Raw genomic sequence first — 21,921 nt, 5'->3', positions numbered from 1 at the left:
TCCTATTTCAGAACCGGCAGTCATCTTAGAGAAGACCGAGCCGATCACAGTAATGGCTGGCAATCCTTTTACCTTGGAGTGCAAAGTAGGAGGAACACCTGAACTTATCACCAAGTGGTACAAAGACGGCAGAGAATTAAGGAGCGACCGCAAATACCAAATTACCTTTTTCAACAATATATCCACTTTGAAAGTCTTTTCTGCAGACGGGGGAGACAGGGGCTTGTATACTTTTGAGGTACACAATGAGGTGGGGGACAGCAGCTGCACTTCTTCAGTTGATGTTTCAGGTCAGCTCTATATATTTGTTGTTCACGCTTGTCTATAAAGGAAGCTTTTTTTTCCCCCTTTCCTTTCCCCTGAAAAAGACCCAACACTTTTCTTCCTGTTCTTCTGCCCTGTCCTACTTAGATCGTCTTGTTCCTCCTTCATTCTCAAGAAAACTAAAGGAAACAAATGGGGTGCTGGGATCCTCAGTGCTTCTGGAGTGCAAAGTGTCTGGTACATCCCCCATATCTGTGGCCTGGTTTCAGGATGGGAATGAGATTGTTAGTGGAGAAAAATATGAAATCTCATTCTTGGATAATGTTTGTACTTTGAAGCTGAATGCCCTGGATGTCACAGATACAGGGCCATATACCTGTGTGGCAGCCAATGTGGCTGGATCTGATGAATGCAGCGCCTTCTTGACTGTACAAGGTCAGTGGAAGGATACTACAGCCCCTTTAAGAAAATTTTTCTTCCCTCTTCACTTCCTTGCCTCTGGTTTCCCATGGTTTCTTTTTCATATTTTTTTTTTCCTGTTTTCTGCCTCTTTTTTTTTCACTCAAACCTGCTCCAGTTTTCCTCCCCCAGAGGGACTCTCTATTAACATCTTTCCCCCTCTTCACTTCTTTGCGTGATCCTTAGAACCACCTTCTTTTGTGAAGACACCTGATCCCCAGGAAGTTTTGCCTGGATCAAATGTGACATTCACCAGCTACATCAAGGGCAGTACTCCCTTCAAAGTGACCTGGTTCCGAGGTATCAGGGAGCTGGTGCCAGACAGCAACTGCTCCATCTCTCTGGACGAGTCTGTGGCACAGCTGCAGCTGTACAACGTGGAGCCAGGCCACAGCGGGGACTATGCCTGCATGGTCACAAATGATGCTGGTAGTGCCTCATACACAACCCAACTTTTTGTGAAAGGTGTGTTTGTGTGTGTGTGTATGTGTGTACACACACAGATATCTCCCTTCATGCTCTGCCTGCTTCCCTGCCACATCTGTCCCTCTCACTATTGATCTATGCCTCCCCACAGAGCCTGCAGTCTTTGTGAAGAAATTAAGTGATTTCAGCGTGGAGCAGGGGAAGCCTATTGTGCTGGAAAGCAGCTACATAGGCACCCCTCCCATCTCTGTCACCTGGAAAAGAAACGGCATGCCCATTGCTCAGTCTCCGCGCTGCAGTGTTACAACTACTGACAAATCTGGCATTCTTGAAATCTTCAATAGCACCAAGAGCGATGAAGGCGAATACACCTGTGAGGTGGCAAATGAGGCAGGTGGGGATGTTTGCCACAGCCTTGTATCCATTTTAGGTACGTATCATCACCCCTGATCCCCCTAAGGCACCCCAGTGATGCTCTGCCTCTGTTCACCATGCTCTCTCCTTCCCTAGAACCACCCTATTTTGTCACACACCTGGACCGTGTGGAGGTGAAGGTTGGCAAGCCCTTGATCTTAAAATGCCAGATTGGCGGTGCGCCAGAAATCAAGGTGTCCTGGTACAAAGATGACACCAAGCTCAGATCAACACAGGCTTACAAAATGCACTTCAAGAATAATGTGGCAACACTGGCATTCTCCACCGTGGAAGATAGTGACATTGGAGAATATATCTGCAAAGCAGAAAATAGTGTTGGCTTCGCCACCTCCACAGCTTTGCTTGTTGTTAAAGGTGATGGGCCAAGGGCCACTCTTTCCTGGGGTAGTCTGTAGGAACTCTCTGTTGTCTACAGAAAGGGGTTCTTATTAATTTCAGAGTTAATTAATTCTAGTTTGATAGGGTGACTTCCTACTTATAGTGGTGATTATTATTGTTTTGCAGAACGTCAACTTCCCCCTACATTCACCAGAAAACTGAAAGATATTCAGGAGGCGGTTGGTGCCCCAGTGACATTTGATTGCCGCATAAATGGCTCAGAGCCTATCCAGGTGTCTTGGTACAAGGATGGGGTTCTCTTAAGTGACAGTGATAATATGCAATCAGCCTTCTTAAATAATGTTGCGACTCTCCAGATCTTGCAAACTAGTATGGCTTACTGTGGCCAATACACTTGCTCAGCCCAAAATGCTCTGGGGACTGCATCTTCCAGCGCCAAACTTCTCCTCACAGGTTTGTAGCTCACACTTAAACAGAGACCTTTTGTATGTCTTTGCTCTTTTATTTCTTCACCCTTTTTCCTAGTCTACCCATTTTATGGTGGCCAGGGAGCATGGGCATGGCATGGTGAGGTGTGTGTGGTGAGTAGGGCTTGGTGGTGAGCTCTGCCATGCTTTCCTCTTTGCAGAACATCTACAACCTCCCTTCTTTGACATCAAGCCAGTATCTATCGATGCAGTGCTAGGGGAAAGTGCAACCTTTAAGTGCCACATGACTGGCTCTGCTCCCATGAGGATTAATTGGACCAGGGACAACAGAGAGATCCGCCCAGGTGGCAACTACAAGATGACACTAGTGGAAAACACAGCCAGCTTGACGGTCCTAAAAGTCGGTAAAGGGGATGCTGGACTCTACACATGTACTGCCAGCAACAGTGTTGGAAAGGACGCGTGCGCAGCTCAGCTGGCTGTACAAGGTATTGCTGTGAGCTTTGGTGTTCATGAGGCTTTTCTTTGCAAGGCAGACAGCCTGAAAACAAAGCCTTGAATGCAGACATGTGACTAACAATCTTTACAAGAGGCTACACTGAGATGTCTTATTTCATTTAAATATTACTGTAATACTTAAATACTTATTCATCTTTCTTCTGGTCTGGTATAGTGCATGATTTGTCTTATCAAAGGGATTCTTCCATTAAAATGTTAACTCTGACTTAGTACCCTGTTGTGCCTTTATGAATGGCCCTGTTGGCCAGCAAAATCTGTCTTCCTCAAAGTGTTTCTCCAGCAGTGACATTTACTAAGTTGTCCAGGGGAGGGAAAGGTAACTGAGAGAAACTCAGTTCACTTATGAGACTTAAATGTATTTTTACTGGGTGTGCAGCTCCTGCAAATACTTTTACTCTTTCACAGACTGAAAACATTGAAAACTGCTGTTCTAGACAGTAAAATTGGAGGATCTGAGTGCAGACTTAGTGACAAATATCCATTCTGCCAACACTTCGCTTCTCCACATAGTGTGTGGATCTTATACATTTCAATGATCTAAATTTATGACTGGATCAAACTGTCTTGGTACAAGTGACACTTGTATATTGGTGTAATTTCCTCAATGTAGGTGGGAACATTGGATTTATTTATAGCTGTTCCGGATATCTTGTTCTTACTGACTTCATAAAAGAATGAAAGTAAAATACAGTACTTAAATTATGCATGAGTTCAAATGTCCCTGTTGGTTTAGTGCTTTCTTTTTTTTCCCTCTGTATGAATTTGGGGGGAAAAACCAAAAATATTTGAAGAGTAAATACTATGACTTTTGCTCTCTAAGACAAATAACACAAGAAGCTGAACTACCACTAGCAAGATTTTGTAATAATTGCCTGTCAAATGTATAATATATATCTAGAGTATATTCTATCTATAGGGATTTTTCTTGGTGGGGGTGGGAAGAGTGTGGCAGACTGGATTACCTGTGGATTCAGTGGCAAGCAGGGATGCTGTTATTATGTAGGTTGACTTACAAAAAGCATTGAAAGATTGTAGCAAGAAATCTCACCTCTTTAAAAGATTTAAAGCTTGTTTCCACCAGAATCACAATTCTGTTTATTATTAATGATAACATTACGATTAGGTTTATTTGACCAGAGTTACCATTCATAAAATGATCCCGACTGACCTTATTTATTTTCTTACTCTTCAACTCTTTATTCATAAAATCCTGAAATTATTTTTTTTCCCAGGATGTTCATTTTCTTTTTTGATCAAGAACTTACACTGGCACTCACTTCAATCCTTTAGAATTTGTACAGTTTCCCCAGGGCTGTAAAATTAATGATGTTCATTGTTTGTCAGCCAGTTTCTATACAACTTGGAAGGGCAAGGTCTTTGTGTGCATTGATTTGCATGTGTTTAATTTGAGCAGATGGTTTCTCACTTCCATGACACACAGCCTTTTTTTGTAGAATTAAGATCTTTTGTTCAATTGATCTTGAAAATCTCCCAGTTTTTTATTAACTTTCCCACTTTAACATCTAGTGTTCCCAATCCGTAGTTTTAACAATTGCTTTAGGTTCTAGAAACTGCTTACATTCTAAGTACCTACCTTACTAACTTGTATATCCTCATGTTTGGAAACAAATGGAATTAGAGTGTGACTACTCAGCAACTGTTAGTATGCAGATAGATAATCAACTCTTTGTCAAAGTGAAATCTGATAGTAAATTACTAAGGTTCCAAGACTCCTTGTGTTAATAAGCCATCATTTCTATTTTTACAAACTCTAAGGAAGTTTTGTTACTAACAACATAGGATGTTCTGCAAATGTCACACAGGTTGAAGTAACCCACAATAAAACAGATATTCTTCCTACACTTTACAGACAGATGCACAAAGAGGCACTTCATCCTGTTTTGCAGAGAGATTTGTTCATTGTGCCCACATTACCACCTCTTGGTTTTACTAGTTATATCTTTGATCTATGAGCATTCAGTCTTGTGATTCTGAGTCATCCGTATGGTACTTCTGATGAAAAGTATCAAACCTCCACTCCTTTCTCTCCTTACGGAACAAAATGTAGCCATCCAGTTTACTTTTCAGTCACAGGACCTTTAACACCAATTTCTGTAATACCAGCCATCTCATAATTGTTCCCAGCGTGATTATTTTGAACCTCTTTTGTTTGCTACCTAAGCTCCTTGACTTTTATTCCTTATATGCACCTTTATGTTTGGCTTTGCAATAAATGTGTGAAGGATTATAATGCAGATACATTTATCGACTATATCAATTGTTAATGACATACTAAGGTATAAAACAGTTGCTATAATACTCACCATAAGTGCTCTTAATAATATTTCTTGGCTGAACAGTTTGGATTCTTGCATTTCCATCAGGCATTTTGATTACTCATGTATTGCAAGACGATATTACTTAAAGAAAACCACACGTCAGCTGATCTGTACTGCATACATAGAAGGAGAAGTAGAGTGGGACAATAAAATAAAGAGAAACTAACTGAAATACAGATAGAGAACTTGTTTGCTTCCTAATCTAGATTTTGGACCAACTTGAAATAATCTAAAAAAAAATTTCATAGCAATTGCAAAATTAGAATGTTTGCATAAGTCCCCAAGGTTTACATTTTCTGTTACATATTTCCCTGCTTATTCAAAGAATAAGTGCAGTTTAAAGCATCATCTCCCCTTTTTGGCTTTCCAGAACCACCAAGGTTTATTAAGAAACTAGACTCCTCAAGACTTGTGAAACAGCATGATTCCACTACGTATGAATGCAAAATAGGTGGATCTCCAGAAATCAAAGTCACCTGGTACAAAGGTGAAACCGAGATCCATCCCAGTGAAAAATACAGAATGTCCTTTGTGGATGCGGTGGCAGTCATTGAAATGCACAACCTCAGTGTTGAAGACAGTGGTGACTACACTTGCGAAGCTCAGAATCCAGCGGGTAGCGCAAGCACCAGTACCTCACTGAAAGTAAAAGGTCAGAATCCCAGTTCTTTCCTTACCTTTCTATCTGTATGAGTCCTCCTTTGTGGAAAAGCTGTTAAATCCCACTTACTTTAGTCAGAGAGGCCAAAACCTGTCTGAATAGATCAGGCAAATCTCTTTCCTGTTTGTTATGTTGTGAGAGATCTTTCTTATTTATGGTTTGTCTTTGCTGTTCAGCATCAGAACAGCTGCTTGAATGTCCTCTTTAATCTCCTTTGCTCAAATAACGCAAACTTTAATGCTTTTTTTTTTTCAGCACCCCCCATTTTTACCAGGAAGCCCCATTCAGTCCAGACCTTGAAAGGGTCTGATATTCACCTGGAATGTGAGCTTCAGGGCACTCCTCCATTCCAGATTTCATGGTATAAAGATAAACGAGAAATTCGGAGCAGCAAGAAGTATAAGGTCATGTCCGAGAACTACCTAGCTAGTATTCACATTCTCAGTGTGGATACTGCAGATGTTGGTGAATATCACTGTAAAGCTGTAAATGATGTGGGAAGTGACTCCTGTATTGGCTCTGTAACGCTAAGAGGTTTGTATAAAGATTGGCACCTTCTCGGCTTTTCATTATTCCTGTCATTCTCCTCCTACTTTTCCGCTCCAGGCGTGTTTTTTTACAGTTAAATATCTTCTCTTAAATAGCACCACCGACCTTTGTGAAGAAGCTGAGTGATCTCACTGTCGTAGTTGGGGAGTCGATTGAACTGCAGGCTGCAGTAGAAGGATCACAGCCCATTTCTGTTCTGTGGTTAAAAGACAAAGGGGAAATCATTAGAGAAAGTGATAATCTTTGGATCTCCTATTCAGAAAACATTGCAACTATGCGGATTGGAAATGCAGAACCAGACAATGCTGGGAAATACATTTGTCAGATAAAAAATGATGCTGGAGTTCAGGAATGCTTTGCCACGCTGACAGTGCTAGGTTGGTAGCATGGGATAAAAACACAATGTGTTTTTAGATGCTTTAAAATTTCAATTTTTATTATACTAATAACTATTGCATTGTTGTTTTTAAAAATGTGACTTGCATCTCATTGCAGAACCTGCAGTCATTGTAGAGAAGCCAGGCCCAGTCAAAGTTACAGCTGGAGACTCTTGTACTCTGGAATGTACAGTAGACGGCACACCAGAGCTTACTGCTAGGTGGTTTAAGGATGGGAATGAACTGTCCACTGACCATAAATATAGAATCAGTTTCTTCAACAAAGTATCTGGGCTTAAGATCCTTCATGCAGGACTAGAAGACAGTGGAGAATATACTTTTGAGGTGAAAAACAGTGTTGGTAAAAGCAGCTGCACAGCTTCAGTGCATGTTTCAGGTTAGTTGACTACTCTGAGTCACTTCTGATCCTATAGTTCCTTTACAAAGCCTTCAGATAGCAAACTGTTTCTCATGACTGACAGCCTGAGACACTCATTGCTTGTATAATCTTAGGAGTACTTGGCATGCCACTTTGACAGGCATCAAGAATAGATGCCTGCCTAACCTCTGAGGGACAGGAGTTGTTGCAAAGGCTTGATTTCTTCAACTTTAATCTACATGTCTTCTTGGACACCTGGTGCAATATTATTGCTTATGAAAAAGAGCTGCAAAAATGAAAAGTGTCCCTTAAAAATTGTGAATGAAAGCTCCAGCATATCCTTAACCATCAACTATCTATTTTTCAATGACTTAGGTGTGTAGGAGCAGATTGCTAAAGCAGATATATCAAAAGAAAGTTAATTGGGTTTTTTAATGCATGGGGAACTTTTTACATTTTAAGCTCCCATATGGTAATTTTAATTATTTTTTTTAAACAAATGCAGATCGTATTATACCTCCTTCTTTCACAAGAAAACTGAAAGAAACATATGGTCAGCTGGGCTCTTCTGCTGTACTGGAGTGCAAAGTTTATGGGTCGCCACCTATTCTGGTTTCCTGGTTTCATGATGGACAGGAGATTACCAGTGGAGACAAGTATCAGGCTACCCTTACAGACAATACCTGTTCTCTGAAAGTGAATGGACTTCAGGAATCTGATATGGGAACTTACTTGTGCACAGCTACTAACGTAGCTGGGTCTGATGAATGCAGCGCATTTTTGAGTGTTAGAGGTCAGTATCAATAAGAAGCCAGATTCAGGCTTCTTATTGGGCACAAGTTTATTTCAAAAAGACTTCATTCTTAGCTTTGTTACATATTGCTGATTACCATGCTCTTCCTCAGAAATTCAAATGTACTTCTCTGTCTGTTTTATTTGCATGCTTAGAGCCACCATCTTTTGTGAAGAAACCTGAACCACTGAATGTTTTATCTGGGGCAAACATAACCTTTACCAGTATCATAAAAGGCTCTTCTCCATTGGAAGTTAAATGGTTTAGAGGTAGTGTTGAGCTAGTACCAGGACACAGATGCAGCATCACCTTGCAAGATTCAATTGCAGAACTGGAGCTGTTTGATGTACATCCACTTCAGAGTGGAGACTACACCTGCCAGGTCTCTAATGAGGCAGGGAAGATTTCTTGCACAACACATCTTTTTGTCAAAGGTTTGTCCAGACTACTGTTTCTTATGCTTCTTATGCTTCTAAAAACGATCTCTTGGCTTTATTTGATTTGTTTTCTTCCCATTGTTCATTATAGAACCAGCCAAATTTGTGAAGAAAGTGAATGATTTAAGTGTAGAGAAAGGGAAAAATTTAATCTTGGAATGCACATATACGGGTACTCCACCAATTTCAGTGACATGGAAGAAAAATGGAGTAAAAATAATGCACTCTGAAAAGTGTAGCATCACCACTACAGAAACATCTGCCATACTGGAAATCCCTAGTAGTAAACTAGAAGATCAAGGGCAATATTCTTGTCATATTGAAAATGATTCCGGGCAAGATAATTGTCATGGTGCAATCACAATACTAGGTGCGTCAAGCCAACATCACTTCATCAAGTGTTATTTGAACTACTAACAGTCATTGTGCAATACCTTTTTATGCTAATGGTGTGTGTTTGTTCTTCAGAACCACCTTACTTCATTACACCCTTGGAGCCAGTGCAGGTGACTGTTGGGGATTCTGCATCCTTACAGTGCCAGGTTGCTGGAACACCAGAAATGATTGTATCTTGGTACAAAGGCGATACAAAGCTGAGAGGAACTGCTACTGTGAAAATGCACTTTAAGAACCAAGTTGCCACTCTGGTTTTCAGCCAGGTAGACAGTAGTGACAGTGGGGAGTACATCTGCAAAGTAGAAAACACTGTTGGGGAGGCTGCTTCATCATCTTTGCTGACAGTTCAAGGTGAATATTTCATTTTTAAAAACAGGAAAATGGTCTATTTTTCTTAAGTATGCTTTGCTATTTCGAAAAACAAAGATTACCTTTTCCTTGTTAAACATTTTACTGTTTCTTGATGTGTAAGATGCCCTGAGGCACTGTCTTCTATTAACAAAGGCCTACCGGTAAAGCTAATCAAAATACGTTTCTTACTGACCACAGCTCTTCTGTATGGATACAAGCTTCTGCATCTTCCTTCCCCATTGAGGTTATTGATTTGATTGGTTCTACCATTAGTAGTCCTGAGGGTTAAATAGGCTCACTGGGTGTAACTGAGGGCAGAATGGTTATATATTTTCCTGCAACCGTATGCACAGTGCTCTTTTCACATCAGGTTCCAAATAAACGATATGCTGAATAACATTTTTAATCAGAAGTTACAAGCAAAAATCCAGCATACTCTACAGTATATTAGGCAGTGATTATTCGCGAGTACAGCAATAGGTGCATATCTTCTGAAAGCCCTCACTGTACAATACCTGTTTTCTTACAGAGCGTAAACTTCCTCCTTCTTTTACACGAAAATTAAGAGATGTTCATGAAACTGTTGGCTTACCAGTTACATTTGATTGCGGCATTGCTGGTTCAGAACCTATTGAAGTATCTTGGTTTAAAGATGGTGTACGTGTAAAAGAGGACTACAATGTTCACACATCCTTCGTAGATAATGTAGCAACTCTCCGGATTTTGAAGACAGATAGGAGCCTTATTGGACAATATACCTGCACAGCTACCAATGCGATTGGGACTGCTTCTTCTAATGGCAGGCTTGTCCTTACAGGTCGGTGGGCTGTGAAATATTTAATGGAAATATCTTAAAACTCACTTTTGCTTTATATATGGATTTAACATTGTACAAATAATATTTGTTTCACAGAGGTTTAAAGCAAATCAAGATTTTAAAGTGATGCTTTTTTATTTCTTTCACTCTTCAGAAGGGAAGACTCCTCCATTCTTTGACATCCCAGTTACACCTGTGGATGGTATTATTGGAGAAAGTGCTGACTTCGAGTGTCACATTTCTGGAACACAGCCTATTAGAGTCATTTGGGCAAAAGATAACCAAGAGATTAGAACAGGAAGAAACTACCAGATCAGTTACGTAGACAACACAGCCCACTTGACCATCCTGAGAGTTGACAGGGGAGACTCTGGAAAGTATACATGTTATGCTAGCAATGAAGTTGGAAAGGACTCTTGCACAGCTCAACTGACTGTTAAAGGTACTGAATAGATAATACATTGTGTGTATATTTTTTTTCCTTTAATTATAAAGGAAGTTAGCCTTACTGCTGCAAGATAAGTTTGAGAAAAACTTTTGAGATATAGCTTGAAAGTACCTATCCAGAGATACCTGTGGGTCTCTTAAGGGAATTAAGAAGGGTCACTAACAACAATGGGAGGAGAAATGAAAGAATATTTTCTCTGGACTAGTTTCTTTATAGGCTTTGGCCTACTTCTTTCTTGAGAACTCAACAAAAATCTTGGGGTTTTTAAATGGCATTTGACTTAAATCAATGTAAGAGGATTTTTTTTCAAATAGGAAAATCAACTATGACAGTGACTGTAAGAGCAAGACACCTGCTGTTTATCTTGGCATACTTTCACTTAAAAAAAAAATCCCATTTAAATGAAAGCAAATGTCAATTCCCCAATGTTCAAATTTTTCTTGAAACATTTTCTTCAGAATTTTTCATTTCAGGTTTGATTAATAGAATTTGAATAATATGTTCTTTTTTTTACAGAACGAAAAACTCCACCTACTTTTACTAAGAAACTGTCTGAAGCAGTAGAAGAAACAGAAGGGAATGAACTTAAACTTGAGGGCCATGTTTCCGGCTCTCAGCCTTTGACTGTTGCTTGGTATAAAAACAATCAGGAAGTTCATTCAAGCCCTCATTGTGAAATATCTTTCAAAAACAATACCTTACTTTTGCATATAAAGAGCGTAGAGCAATCAGATGCTGGTTTATATACCTGTAAAGTGTCCAATGAAGCAGGAAGCGTGTTGTGTACATCTTCTGTTGTTATCAGAGGTTAGTTGAAGCCTTATTTTTCTTTGCTTCTTACTTTTCCTTGTTGTACATTAGTTGCAGATATACAGCTTCTGTCTTATGAGCTGGTTTTGCTTACCTTAACAGCAGTAATTTGTCCTGAGATGGACAAGATAAAACTCAGTTAAACCACAAAATCAAAGAATACTTTTAATTTTGTGATTAAAATAAAACAATATTTTTCAGGGAGGGGCTTCTTTACTTTTTCACTATTTACTTTGACTGATCTAAAGCGAACATTGAAATCTTTATGTGACTTTCTGTTGAATTTTTAATCATTCTCTTTTCATGGAATAACAGTTTTTCTGTGCAATTACATCCAAGCTTGGGCAGCTTTGACAGTGTGTTATGGCAGCATGGCACTTCATCGTAATGTTCTTGAAGGAGATTGCATATTTTTTTCTTTAAAGGTTTATATAGTTTTGCAGCCTAATAGCAGCGCTTTCGTTCTTATACTATTTTTTGCATGTGAATGTCCTTGCTGTATGGAGAAAAGATATTTCTTGAATGTTTGCATAGAAAACATACCCTCTTGATATTTATTGCATTTTCTAAAACTATGATTGACATTCTCAGACTTCTGTTTATCCTCCTTCATTCCTTGCCATTGTCTTCTTAAGAATCACATGTGTCTCTTTTTCTCTTACATTCTTAGTCACGCTTTCCTTCCTTGAGTATTCACTCAAGTGTTTTCATATTCCAGAACCTAAAAAGCCTCCAGTTTTTGACCAGCCTCTTCAGCCAGCAGCAGCAGAGGAAGGTGATATCCTACAGCTCAGCTGCCATGTCCAAGGATCGCAGCCAATCCGGATTCAGTGGCTGAAGGCAGGGAGAGAAATAAGAGCTTCAGACAGATGCAACTTCAGCTTTGCTAATGGAGTAGCTCTTCTGGAGCTTGTTGCAGTTACTAAATTTGATTCAGGAGAATATGTATGCAAAGCTTCAAATGCAGCTGGCACTGATACTTGCAAATCTAAAGTAACAGTTAAAGGTACAGTAACCTGGAGAAAGATCAAGGCATATGATGGAAATTTGAAACAAAATTATGTCCTGCTTTGTTTTCTGTGGAACAGAAATATTAATAATCTAATAGAAAACAATTAGTATCTTTTAGTTCTTTGCAAAACTGTACAATCTGGAAAGACAGTATATTTAACAATGATTTATATATAAATAGCAATATAAACAGTGGGAGATCAGTGTCAAATCAATAGTATATTCTTGCCAAAAAGATTAAGAATTTAGTTTCTAAACGTAAACACCAAATTTAAGAAAAATGCAAGCTAAATGAGTGAAATTACTTGGACATGCGTATTTTATGGAAAAGATGCGAACGGTGGTGTTTATTAAAGGAAAATACAAAAGGAATTTGACTGAGCATGTGGCCTTAGAGGCTAATTGCTTCAGGACTGTTACAATTCTAAGACATTTTGACCTTTTAGCTGAAAGTAAATATTGTCTAAGCATAAGTCCTTCCATGTAGGTCTTGTCTTACCATTGCATAAAAGACATGAGTTCAGTAATATGTAGAAATAATATTTTTTTCACTGCTTGGGTAACTGCAAGCCTAAGAACTACACAAAAGAAAAAAAAAATTAACAGATCGCTGATAAAAAATGCAAGCAACTCTGAGGGTGAAATTTACAGAAATAGACAGAAAAGAGAATACCTCACTAAAAACTGATCCATTTTAGAAAATGAAGCTTCTTATTTGCATATCCATCTGTGAATCTGCATCCATGCAGAATATAAATTACCTGACTGAAGTTAATGAACAGCACAATATAGCCCACAGTGTTCAGTTTCATGTGGAAAGTAAAATACAAATTAATTAAAACAATATGAAAGTATTTTGCATTTTTATCTCTTACATAATGTTTTGTTCCATCTCTGTAATTAATTCCTTTTTTACAATTCCTTTGGAAGCATCATCACACATGAACATAAACTATTACATGAAGCCATCTGTTTTAATTGTTTGACTGTGTCTTTTAGAAAAACCAGCAGCTGCACCAGCAGCTAAGAAAGCGGAAGTGGAAGGAAAACTTTATTTTGTGTCAGAGCCTCAGAGTATCAAAGTCATGGAAAGTAAGAACTCTTTTCAAAAAAGTACATTGTCTTCTATTTGCCTGTATCTTTTGTTTGAGATTGTGTCCTGCTGGAAAGACAGCTGGAAAGACTTAGCTTCCTCATTTGCATCTTTCTGCAGAGACTGTTGCAACATTTATTGCAAAAGTTGGAGGAGACCCAATTCCAAATGTTAAATGGATGAAGGGAAAATGGAGGCAACTCAACCAGGGAGGTCGCATTATAATCCAGCAGAGAGGAGATGAAGCCAAACTAGAAATAAAGGACGCAATAAAAACTGATTCTGGCATGTACAAATGTGTAGCTTTTAACCAACATGGTGAAATTGAGAGGAGTGTAAACCTACAAGTTGAAGAAAGAAAGAAAGAGGTTGTTGAAGGGGATCTCAGGGCAAAACTAAAAAGGTATATGGGAAGTTTTTATAGATTAATTTGCCATCAACACAGAAGAAACATTTTTTATTATATATCTCGGATCAAGATATAATTTTTTAATATTTGTTAAATATGAATAACTGTACTAAAAATAGAAGCACCTGACTAGACTAAAGGATTCCACTGCACAGGGCAGCTCTAAACTGATTCATTTTTTCAGTGAACAACTTTCTAGGAATGAAGCATTGTATATTTAACTTATGTCATTGATTTGAACAGCACTCCAACAAAAAGGAAGGAAGAAGAGGAAGAGCAACCTATTGATATCTTGGAACTTCTCAAAAATGTAGATCCCAAAGAATATGAGAAATATGCTCGTATGTATGGAATTACAGATTTCCGTGGCCTTCTGCAAGCCTTTGAGTTACTAAAGCAAACCCAAGCAGAAGAAAGCCATAGATTGGTAAGATACAACATGACTGCAGCATTGGCTTTGTTAGGAGTAACACAGTTCCTTTGAACAGACTTGGTGTCCATGCTCTGATGTTACTGTGTGTACAGGAATTTCTGGTTCCTCTTTAGATCTTTTACTGACAGTTCTCAATTGCATGCTCAAACCCAAGAAAAAGGAATGGGCCTTCTGGCCAAGTGTGTCCTGTCCTCACAACTTGCCTGCAATTTTTAAGATGGGAAGATATACTAGTTACAGTACAGTTACAGAAAATTTGATGTAGGAACTAATTCTATGTTGGACAAACATGACTGCTTGACATTTAGTATCCTTTAATCTTTGAGTATATTCTGCCTTTTTACAGGAAATTGAGCTCACAGAAAAAGCTCGAAGAGAAGATCAGGAGTTTGATGAACTTGTAGCTTTTATTCAGCAACGACTCACACAGACAGAGGTAACATTTTTGGACTGATTTGTGAAATATTCAAGCCCATAACACAGAACTTGAAACTAATTTAAACTAATATTTTTCAGCCTATTACTCTGATCAGAGACATTGAAAATCAGATGGTTTTAACAGATCAGGATGCTATCTTTGAATGTGAGATTAAAATTAACTATCCGGAAATTAAACTTTCATGGTACAAGGGAACCCAGAAACTGGACTCCAGTGACAAATATGAAATTAGAATTGAGGGTGATCGCCACATACTGAGAATCAGGAACTGCCAACTTGAAGATCAGGGAAATTTCAGAATAGTGTGTGGACCACACATTGCCAGTGCCAGGCTAACTGTGATCGGTAAGTGTACTTTTGAAGGATCTATTTGAATTAATTTACACTTTAATTATTCCACTGTCTGATGTCTGCTAAAATGTATGTTTTAACATGCTAATAGAACCTGCAGTTGAACGGCATCTTCATGACACTACTTTCAAGGAAGGAAACACATGCACGCTGTCTTGTCAGTTCTCTATCCCGAATGCCAAGTCTCAGTGGTATAGAAATGGGAGACCCATTAAGATAGGAGGGAGATACTCAACACAAGTCTCTGACAAAGTACACAAACTCATCATCAAGGATGTTAGAACAGAAGACCAGGGACAGTATACCTGCAAGCTTGACAATCTAGAAACAACTGCAGATCTGGCCATTGAAGGTTTGTAAACAGATATAGAATCTCTTTATTACAGTAGTGATAAACAGTTTCTGGATGTTCCATTAGCAGAACAAATGAAAATAAAAGGAATTTCTTAAAGAGATATTCCCAAACTTGGAAATGGACTAAACAAGAAATTTTGCTGTCCTTTCTCTTTGACAATATGTGACATACTTGTGTAAGTATTTTTAACTAAATCATCATGACTAACGTCCCCTGGCCCTCAAACAATCTGAGTCATACTTGTTTGTATTTTCTTTTTCTCTGATACTCTTATATTTTCCTTGGATTTCCTCTTAATTATTCTTTATCTTTAATTTCCTTAATGGCTTCTCTTGTATAATTTATCTGCACAGCAATCTTGTTATAGTTGTACTCTTATGTCTTCTAATCTTCATTCTTACATAGAAAACTTCATAGAAGACGGAATCCCTTTTTCTTACTCTACTTTTTCAAGATCTATTGTTATTATCTCTTATTATAATGTAGCTATTATTATTAAAACAATGAGAAGGAATTAGATAAGCTAAGTGGCCTGGTGGTGCACAACAATTGATATATTTTTTGTTTCTAAAAACAGCGGAACCAATTCAGTTCACAAAGAGCATACAGAACATTGTAGTGAGTGAACACCAGTCTGCAACCTTTGAGTGCGAGGTGTCTTTTGATGATGCAGTTGTGACATGGTATAAAGGCCCCACTGAACTGAGAGAGAGTCCCAAGTACAGCTTCAGAAGTGAAGGTCGCTGTCATTATATGACTATTCACAATGTTACTGCAGAAGATGAAGGTAAAAATGCATGGAATATTTGTGCTGCCATTCTTTTATCTGACTTTGTTGTCAGTTTTTTTAATGATAAAGACACATATATATCAACATTTTGGCTATCGCAGGTGTATATTCTGTAATTGCTCGTCTTGAACCAAGAGGAGAAGCAAGAAGCACTGCAGAGCTCTATCTGGTAACCAAAGGTTAGCGAATTTGCTAAAATTGCTAAACAAATCTGCAAATCTCCGAATTTGAAATATGATTCTGGAAAAATAAATAGTCCTAAAAGAAATCTAATATTCTTTTGCAGAAATCAAACTGGAGTTGAAGCCACCAGGTAAAGATCATGAGCAAGACTGGCACAAGATCATGTCTGTACTCTGTCATAGATTTAGTGCATTGCTCTGCTTTATTTTTTATTTTCAAATCCTTTTTTCCCGGTTATAGTAAGACAAACCTACACACCAAAAAAATATTCCTCATCCATAGATATGAGGAACTATTTATTCTCATAAATAGTGGCAATGAATACTGTCATAACTCCAAAATCAGTGATATTAATGTGTCTGGGGTCTTATTTTGTACAATATGGGAAGCCACATTCGCTAAAACACAAAAGTTTATTTTTGTTTGAGTGACTGAGGAATAGAACAATGAAGAGGTACCAATGAATAGATTCGATGTCCTCTGCACAACTGAAAAAAAATAACCAAGGAAGCAATCATCTCCTTATATTATATAATGATCTTCTTTTCCGAATGTTCTTAAGAGCCTACTCCAAAATGATGCAAGAATTGTTTAGAAATAAAATGAAACAGTGTAGAGTCTGGCCAGACTGAAAGATTAATGCAATTATTTATCTATTGGTCAGCTAGCTTATTCTTGAGGAACAAGCTACAATCCTTGTATGCTAGAACAGAAAGATTAAAGCACCCCATTCTTGGGGACAGCATATCCAATTTTTTTTTATTATTATTAAGTCAATTAAACATTTTGATTTTCTAGATGTTCCTGATGCCAAGGTTGCAGTTCCACCTCAAAAACCAGCTGAAGGTAGGGTAACAAACCATACTTGTTCCATAGTTCCATTGTTTTATATCTGCACTGAAGCACCAGGCCAGTGGGAACCTCAGAGAAAAATCTTAGACAGCTCAGTGATAAGATCTAGTTAATTGTCTCTATATAAATATGATATGAGCAAGGCTTGGCTTGGATAGGCTTGTTTTGTGGTGTGGAAGGTGAAAACTATACACAGGTAGTGGTAGGAATGAGGCCTTTTCTCTTAAAAAGAGTTTGTGCTTTCCATCCTGTTTTCCTATCAGTCTCTTACTCATTCCATCTTCCTTTTATTTCCATTTTTCTCTTCTGAACAGTCTTTATTTTCACCTTTTTTTCTTTTCACGACAGAAATATCTTTTACACAAGCTGCCTGAATTACTACCCTAAAAAAAAAAAAAAAATTCTTTTGAAGCCATACAATGGATTGCATGTTTATTGCAAATGGTCTCTCCCAAGGCTCTGGTATTGGACTACAGACTACAAACATTACATATATTTCTGTTACATTCAATAGTTTACTATGAACCTTAGAAGTTCAGTCTTCTTGGTTCCATTTCCAGGATAATTTGGTAAATGCTTGCAGTGGCAGCAAGAGGGGAAAGATTTTATATTTAGATGAATTACTACCAGCAAAGATAGGAGAGTGATGGCAGTAAAGAAAATAAAGCTGAGAAGGGTCAAGGTTCAAATAAAGTTAGACTGGGAATTCCCACTCAAAATACATTCTTCCAGCTATACCAACTGTCAGAATGAGCACTAACTGTCTTCCAACTGTCAGAATGAGCACCATGTTTGCTTTTATTCTGCAGCTGCAATAAAATCATCTCATCTATTTTCCAAATGCACTAGGATTTTTCTCCATCTACAAGAAAACATCATACTCACATTTTATTCTAAATATTTCATTTTTCCTACAAGCTGCCCCTATTCCTATTCTTCTGCCTCTTGTTCCACCACCAGAGGAGAAAAAGCCAGGTAAGAATACTTAAATTATTTGGACAGTGTGTACTTGTTTCATTATGACTGCTGGTTGGTTGGTTGTTTTTTTTTTAATTTAATTTTTAAAATACATTGCTTTTAAGCAGAAAAAAAGGTTCCAGTAAAGAAAGTCTCCAAAAAGGTGGTTAAAAAAGGTCCTGAAGAAGTCCCACCAACTAAAGGTAACTTTTTCCTTTTTTTTTTTTAACTTTTTTAATAATAGTAAAATTACCTTGTGGAAACAAGGCAATTTGTTTCGAATTACCTTGAAACAATATGTTTGATTTTTGTCTTTATGTTAAAAACATACACATTTAAAATCCAAGCTGATTAGGACTGCTTAAAAAATAGTCACTTCTTCAAACTGTCTGTGAGGGTGAAATAATTTCATTAACTGTGAACATCCAATACACCTTGCAAATTCCAGGCTGTGATATGAATAATCAATTTTTTTTTTCTTAAGTGCCTGAGGTGCTGCCAGAGAAGCCCAAAGAGATCAAAATAACATCCATGGCAAGGAGAGAAGAGATTCATGAAGAAAAAAAGCAAATATATGAAAAGCCCAGAGAAACTTATGAAGAATGGGAAGAAGATTATGGAGAAGACCATGACTATTATGTCAAGGAAGAAGGCTATGATGAAGGGGAAGAGGAATGGGAGGAAGCTTATGAGAAAAGAGAAGTGACTTATGAAGAAAAACGAATCATTCATGAAGAAGGTATTTTAATTATCATACCTTTTTATTTCTTCTCTCTTCTCGTATTTATTATTAAGGCCCAAAAATTTTGTGCCAGGCAGCATTTTTTTAATTTTTTTATTTTTTTGTTACAATAACTTGAACCTTAATATCCTGCCAAGTTTTAACTGGCACTTGACAATAACACAAGGACTCTAGTATGGCGAGGTATAGATGCAGATAGAAATTGATACACTATAATTTGTTTGCCAATGGACTTTGCAGATTGGGTCATCTTTAAAACCTAATACAAGTTAGTAATTGTAAGGATATGTGTCATTTTTATGTATTTTGGATATTTCTTCTATCATTTTCATGTATTCTAGATAAACTTGATTTAGGTTAAATGTTTCACACATTAATTTCTTGATGTTAATAGCTGTATTTTGCAATTCCTTGCATGCTTTAACTGTCTTGGGTAGTAGGAACGTGTATGCCTCTAGGAACAGAATTTGGCTATGGTGAGAAACCATCAAACTTGGAAATAAGCAGAAAATTTTACTGCAACAATTGGATCTCAAAAACTCTGTGTGTGGTTTTTCAACTTCATAAACTTATAATGGTATAACTAATAACTTTTGTGTGTATCAAGCTTTTAGACAATGCCTTTTTAATCATTAAGCGATGTTATTATCTTTAAAGTGGTTGAAGTTCCTAAGAAGCCTGTGCCTGAGCGAAAACCACCAGCAATTACAGCTGAAAAGAAGGAAAAGAAAGAAGTAACAGTTCGTAAAGGTATGACTTTCCTGCAAAACTGACAGGAACATGCAGATTAAGATCTCTCATGCATCTTCTTCAAGCTGAACTGTGGTGGTTATTCACATTTCCTTGAAAATGAGAGAATTCTCTTTATATTGGACAATGACATGAGCAAGGCTCATGGCAACCCTTCCCCTTCTCCCACCTCATATTTTCGAGCAGAGAGAGAATACTGGCAATGGTGGTTGAAGCAAACCAAGAATTGCTGGCAAAATCAAACTGAGCTTCAGTTATCTTTCCTTCTCACTGTATACTAGCCTTGGGCATGGGTGGTGCTTTTGAACCAGTGAACGCTGCACTTCTGAGAAGTGTCCTCCATTTAGATCACTGCATATCTCTCAGGGGAGGGTAGGCCTGATCACCTGTTTCACAAGTGCCTTTACCACCACTGTTCACCACCAGTGAACAATGCACTTAACAATGCACAGGATGTGCAAAGTTTATAACATCCTAAACAAGAAAATAGCCAGTTCTACCTGGCTGGTGTCTGGAAAATAATTTGCAAGATTATTTAAATAATAAATATATATGAATCACTTACAGTTGTCAAGAAACCTGTCGATGAAAAAGTGGAGATAACCACTCAGAGGGCTGCAGAAGAAAAAGTCAAACGGGCTGAGGGTAACTACTGTTTAATTACCTTAATGTCATCTTTACATTAAAGTAGTGATATTGTACTTAGCTGACCTGCATATTCTTTGCCTTCATTTAACATGGGTCTGATCAATTTTTCAGTCTTTGAAACATCTAATAAAAGCTTCTGCTGAATTGTATAAAAGGAAGATAAAAAGCTTTTTAGGGGAAAATACTAAATGCAGATGCTAATTACCAGTGCTTTAAGAAAGGAAGTGAGTGTAAAATTGCACTGGTTGAAATAGTATGTTTCCCTCTAAGGTGAAGGTGTAAAATCCTCATCTTCCTCAGATTTCCATCTTGACCCATCTACCAGGATGTCTTGGTTAATTGTTCAGTTATGAAATAAAGATGCTTCCTTATTCTCTTGCTAACCACCTCCTCTTGTATAGCATTTCCCATTCTGCAGCAGGAGTCTGGTGGCTGCAATTCAATATATGTCAGGATATGACCTGTGTACTAAACGCCCTGAGTTACCCAGCCCCTTTAGAAGGTAGCAATAAAAAGAAGCAAACACATTCCTTCTGTTGCTTTGCGTGGTTCCAAGGAGCCTGACTTAGCTACTGAGTTAGATTATGTTTGTCTTGTTTGGTTTTTTTTCAACATCATTGCTAGATAGCTGTAGACTTATTTTGATCTCTTTGCTAAATAGATGACTGAGTAACAAAATTTTAATGCCAACAGTTACCAAGAAAGTTCAACCACCAAAACCTACACCAATGATCATTGAAGAAAAAGTTATGAAAAAGGAAGGTACAGATCAGCATCTTTCAATTGCAGTTTACATTTTTTCCAGCACCCTGTGTGTTCTTGTGCTTCTTGTGAATATGTGGGCCTGTGTGTATGTACCTGGATATATTGTAATAGTCATGCTGTGACTACTCTCAGTGTTTAAATAGTATGTGTACCATACTTTTATCTTTTCTAAAGTCTGTTTTTAACATGTTTGTGGCTAGCCTTTTGATTCTTGTTTAAACAGCCTAGAGGGTATTGCAGTGTGATTTAGCTTTTTCTTCATCTATTGTGCCTGGTGGCCTATGCTTACATAATAATGGCCCAGTGCCCCAAAATTTCTTTGAAGTACTGCCTTTGGAATTCTTCTGATATACTATTTCCAAAAGCCTGTGCATGCATTTATTTTAAATTTTTGCGTTAAAGGTGTCTGTGTCTTTAGTCTTTAACAAATACTAAATATTATACTTGTATGCTTGTTTCGTGTTCAGTATTTTAGAATATGAATACTGACTGTCTAAATATGTCTAAGACTTAAATGTGCAATACAGATACAGATTTGATAAAAACTCACATGCTGACTACCACTAATGTGGATCTAGAATATAAAATACTAAAACAAAATCCTATCTTTAAAGTACCGACAGTAGAAACATGGACTGTTTCAGAAGAAAAGATGTCGGTTTCTGTCCACAGAGAAGAAGAGTATTCATATGTCACAGGTATGTACAAAACCAAAACTCTGTGCACCCAAATCAAAACAATCTTTCAATCCTACTAGATTTTAATTTTATCTATTTTTATGTATGGCAAGTTACATATTTAGACACATCGTATATTTGTCTTTCAATATGCGTTGCTTCTTTTTGTTCATTGTGTTAAGTAGCCTGAGTTTTCTTTAGATTAATAGATGTCAACATTTCAACTATTTTATCTTAAC

The 21,921-nt window shown here is 37.7% G+C and overlaps 1 protein-coding gene across 1 annotated transcript in view; it reads left to right on the top strand.

Annotated features, from left to right (window-relative positions):
* Positions 1–21,921, top strand: part of TTN (titin) — a 245,382-nt gene that overhangs the window by 70,127 nt on the left and 153,334 nt on the right. The window contains exons 77-111 of the mRNA XM_072874311.1: positions 12–290; positions 412–699; positions 910–1,188; positions 1,301–1,579; positions 1,660–1,938; positions 2,089–2,376; positions 2,552–2,839; positions 5,580–5,861; positions 6,126–6,404; positions 6,515–6,796; positions 6,915–7,193; positions 7,681–7,968; positions 8,124–8,402; positions 8,497–8,775; positions 8,874–9,152; positions 9,682–9,969; positions 10,124–10,411; positions 10,934–11,224; positions 11,946–12,233; positions 13,238–13,330; positions 13,452–13,734; positions 13,984–14,167; positions 14,520–14,609; positions 14,690–14,957; positions 15,055–15,315; positions 15,896–16,105; positions 16,210–16,287; positions 16,395–16,421; positions 17,090–17,137; positions 18,062–18,118; positions 18,226–18,303; positions 18,585–18,839; positions 19,500–19,592; positions 20,160–20,237; positions 20,934–21,002. Of these exons, the coding sequence (XP_072730412.1) occupies positions 12–290; positions 412–699; positions 910–1,188; positions 1,301–1,579; positions 1,660–1,938; positions 2,089–2,376; positions 2,552–2,839; positions 5,580–5,861; positions 6,126–6,404; positions 6,515–6,796; positions 6,915–7,193; positions 7,681–7,968; positions 8,124–8,402; positions 8,497–8,775; positions 8,874–9,152; positions 9,682–9,969; positions 10,124–10,411; positions 10,934–11,224; positions 11,946–12,233; positions 13,238–13,330; positions 13,452–13,734; positions 13,984–14,167; positions 14,520–14,609; positions 14,690–14,957; positions 15,055–15,315; positions 15,896–16,105; positions 16,210–16,287; positions 16,395–16,421; positions 17,090–17,137; positions 18,062–18,118; positions 18,226–18,303; positions 18,585–18,839; positions 19,500–19,592; positions 20,160–20,237; positions 20,934–21,002 (7,554 nt within the window). The remainder of the gene's footprint in view (positions 1–11; positions 291–411; positions 700–909; positions 1,189–1,300; positions 1,580–1,659; positions 1,939–2,088; positions 2,377–2,551; positions 2,840–5,579; positions 5,862–6,125; positions 6,405–6,514; positions 6,797–6,914; positions 7,194–7,680; positions 7,969–8,123; positions 8,403–8,496; positions 8,776–8,873; positions 9,153–9,681; positions 9,970–10,123; positions 10,412–10,933; positions 11,225–11,945; positions 12,234–13,237; positions 13,331–13,451; positions 13,735–13,983; positions 14,168–14,519; positions 14,610–14,689; positions 14,958–15,054; positions 15,316–15,895; positions 16,106–16,209; positions 16,288–16,394; positions 16,422–17,089; positions 17,138–18,061; positions 18,119–18,225; positions 18,304–18,584; positions 18,840–19,499; positions 19,593–20,159; positions 20,238–20,933; positions 21,003–21,921) is intronic.

This window comes from Ciconia boyciana, chromosome 10, assembly GCF_034638445.1.
Source record: "Ciconia boyciana chromosome 10, ASM3463844v1, whole genome shotgun sequence".
In the NCBI taxonomy this organism is placed as follows: Eukaryota; Metazoa; Chordata; class Aves; order Ciconiiformes; family Ciconiidae; genus Ciconia; species Ciconia boyciana.
The sequence above is the reverse complement of the archived record's forward strand: the minus strand, read 5'-3'. Positions and strand labels throughout refer to the sequence as shown.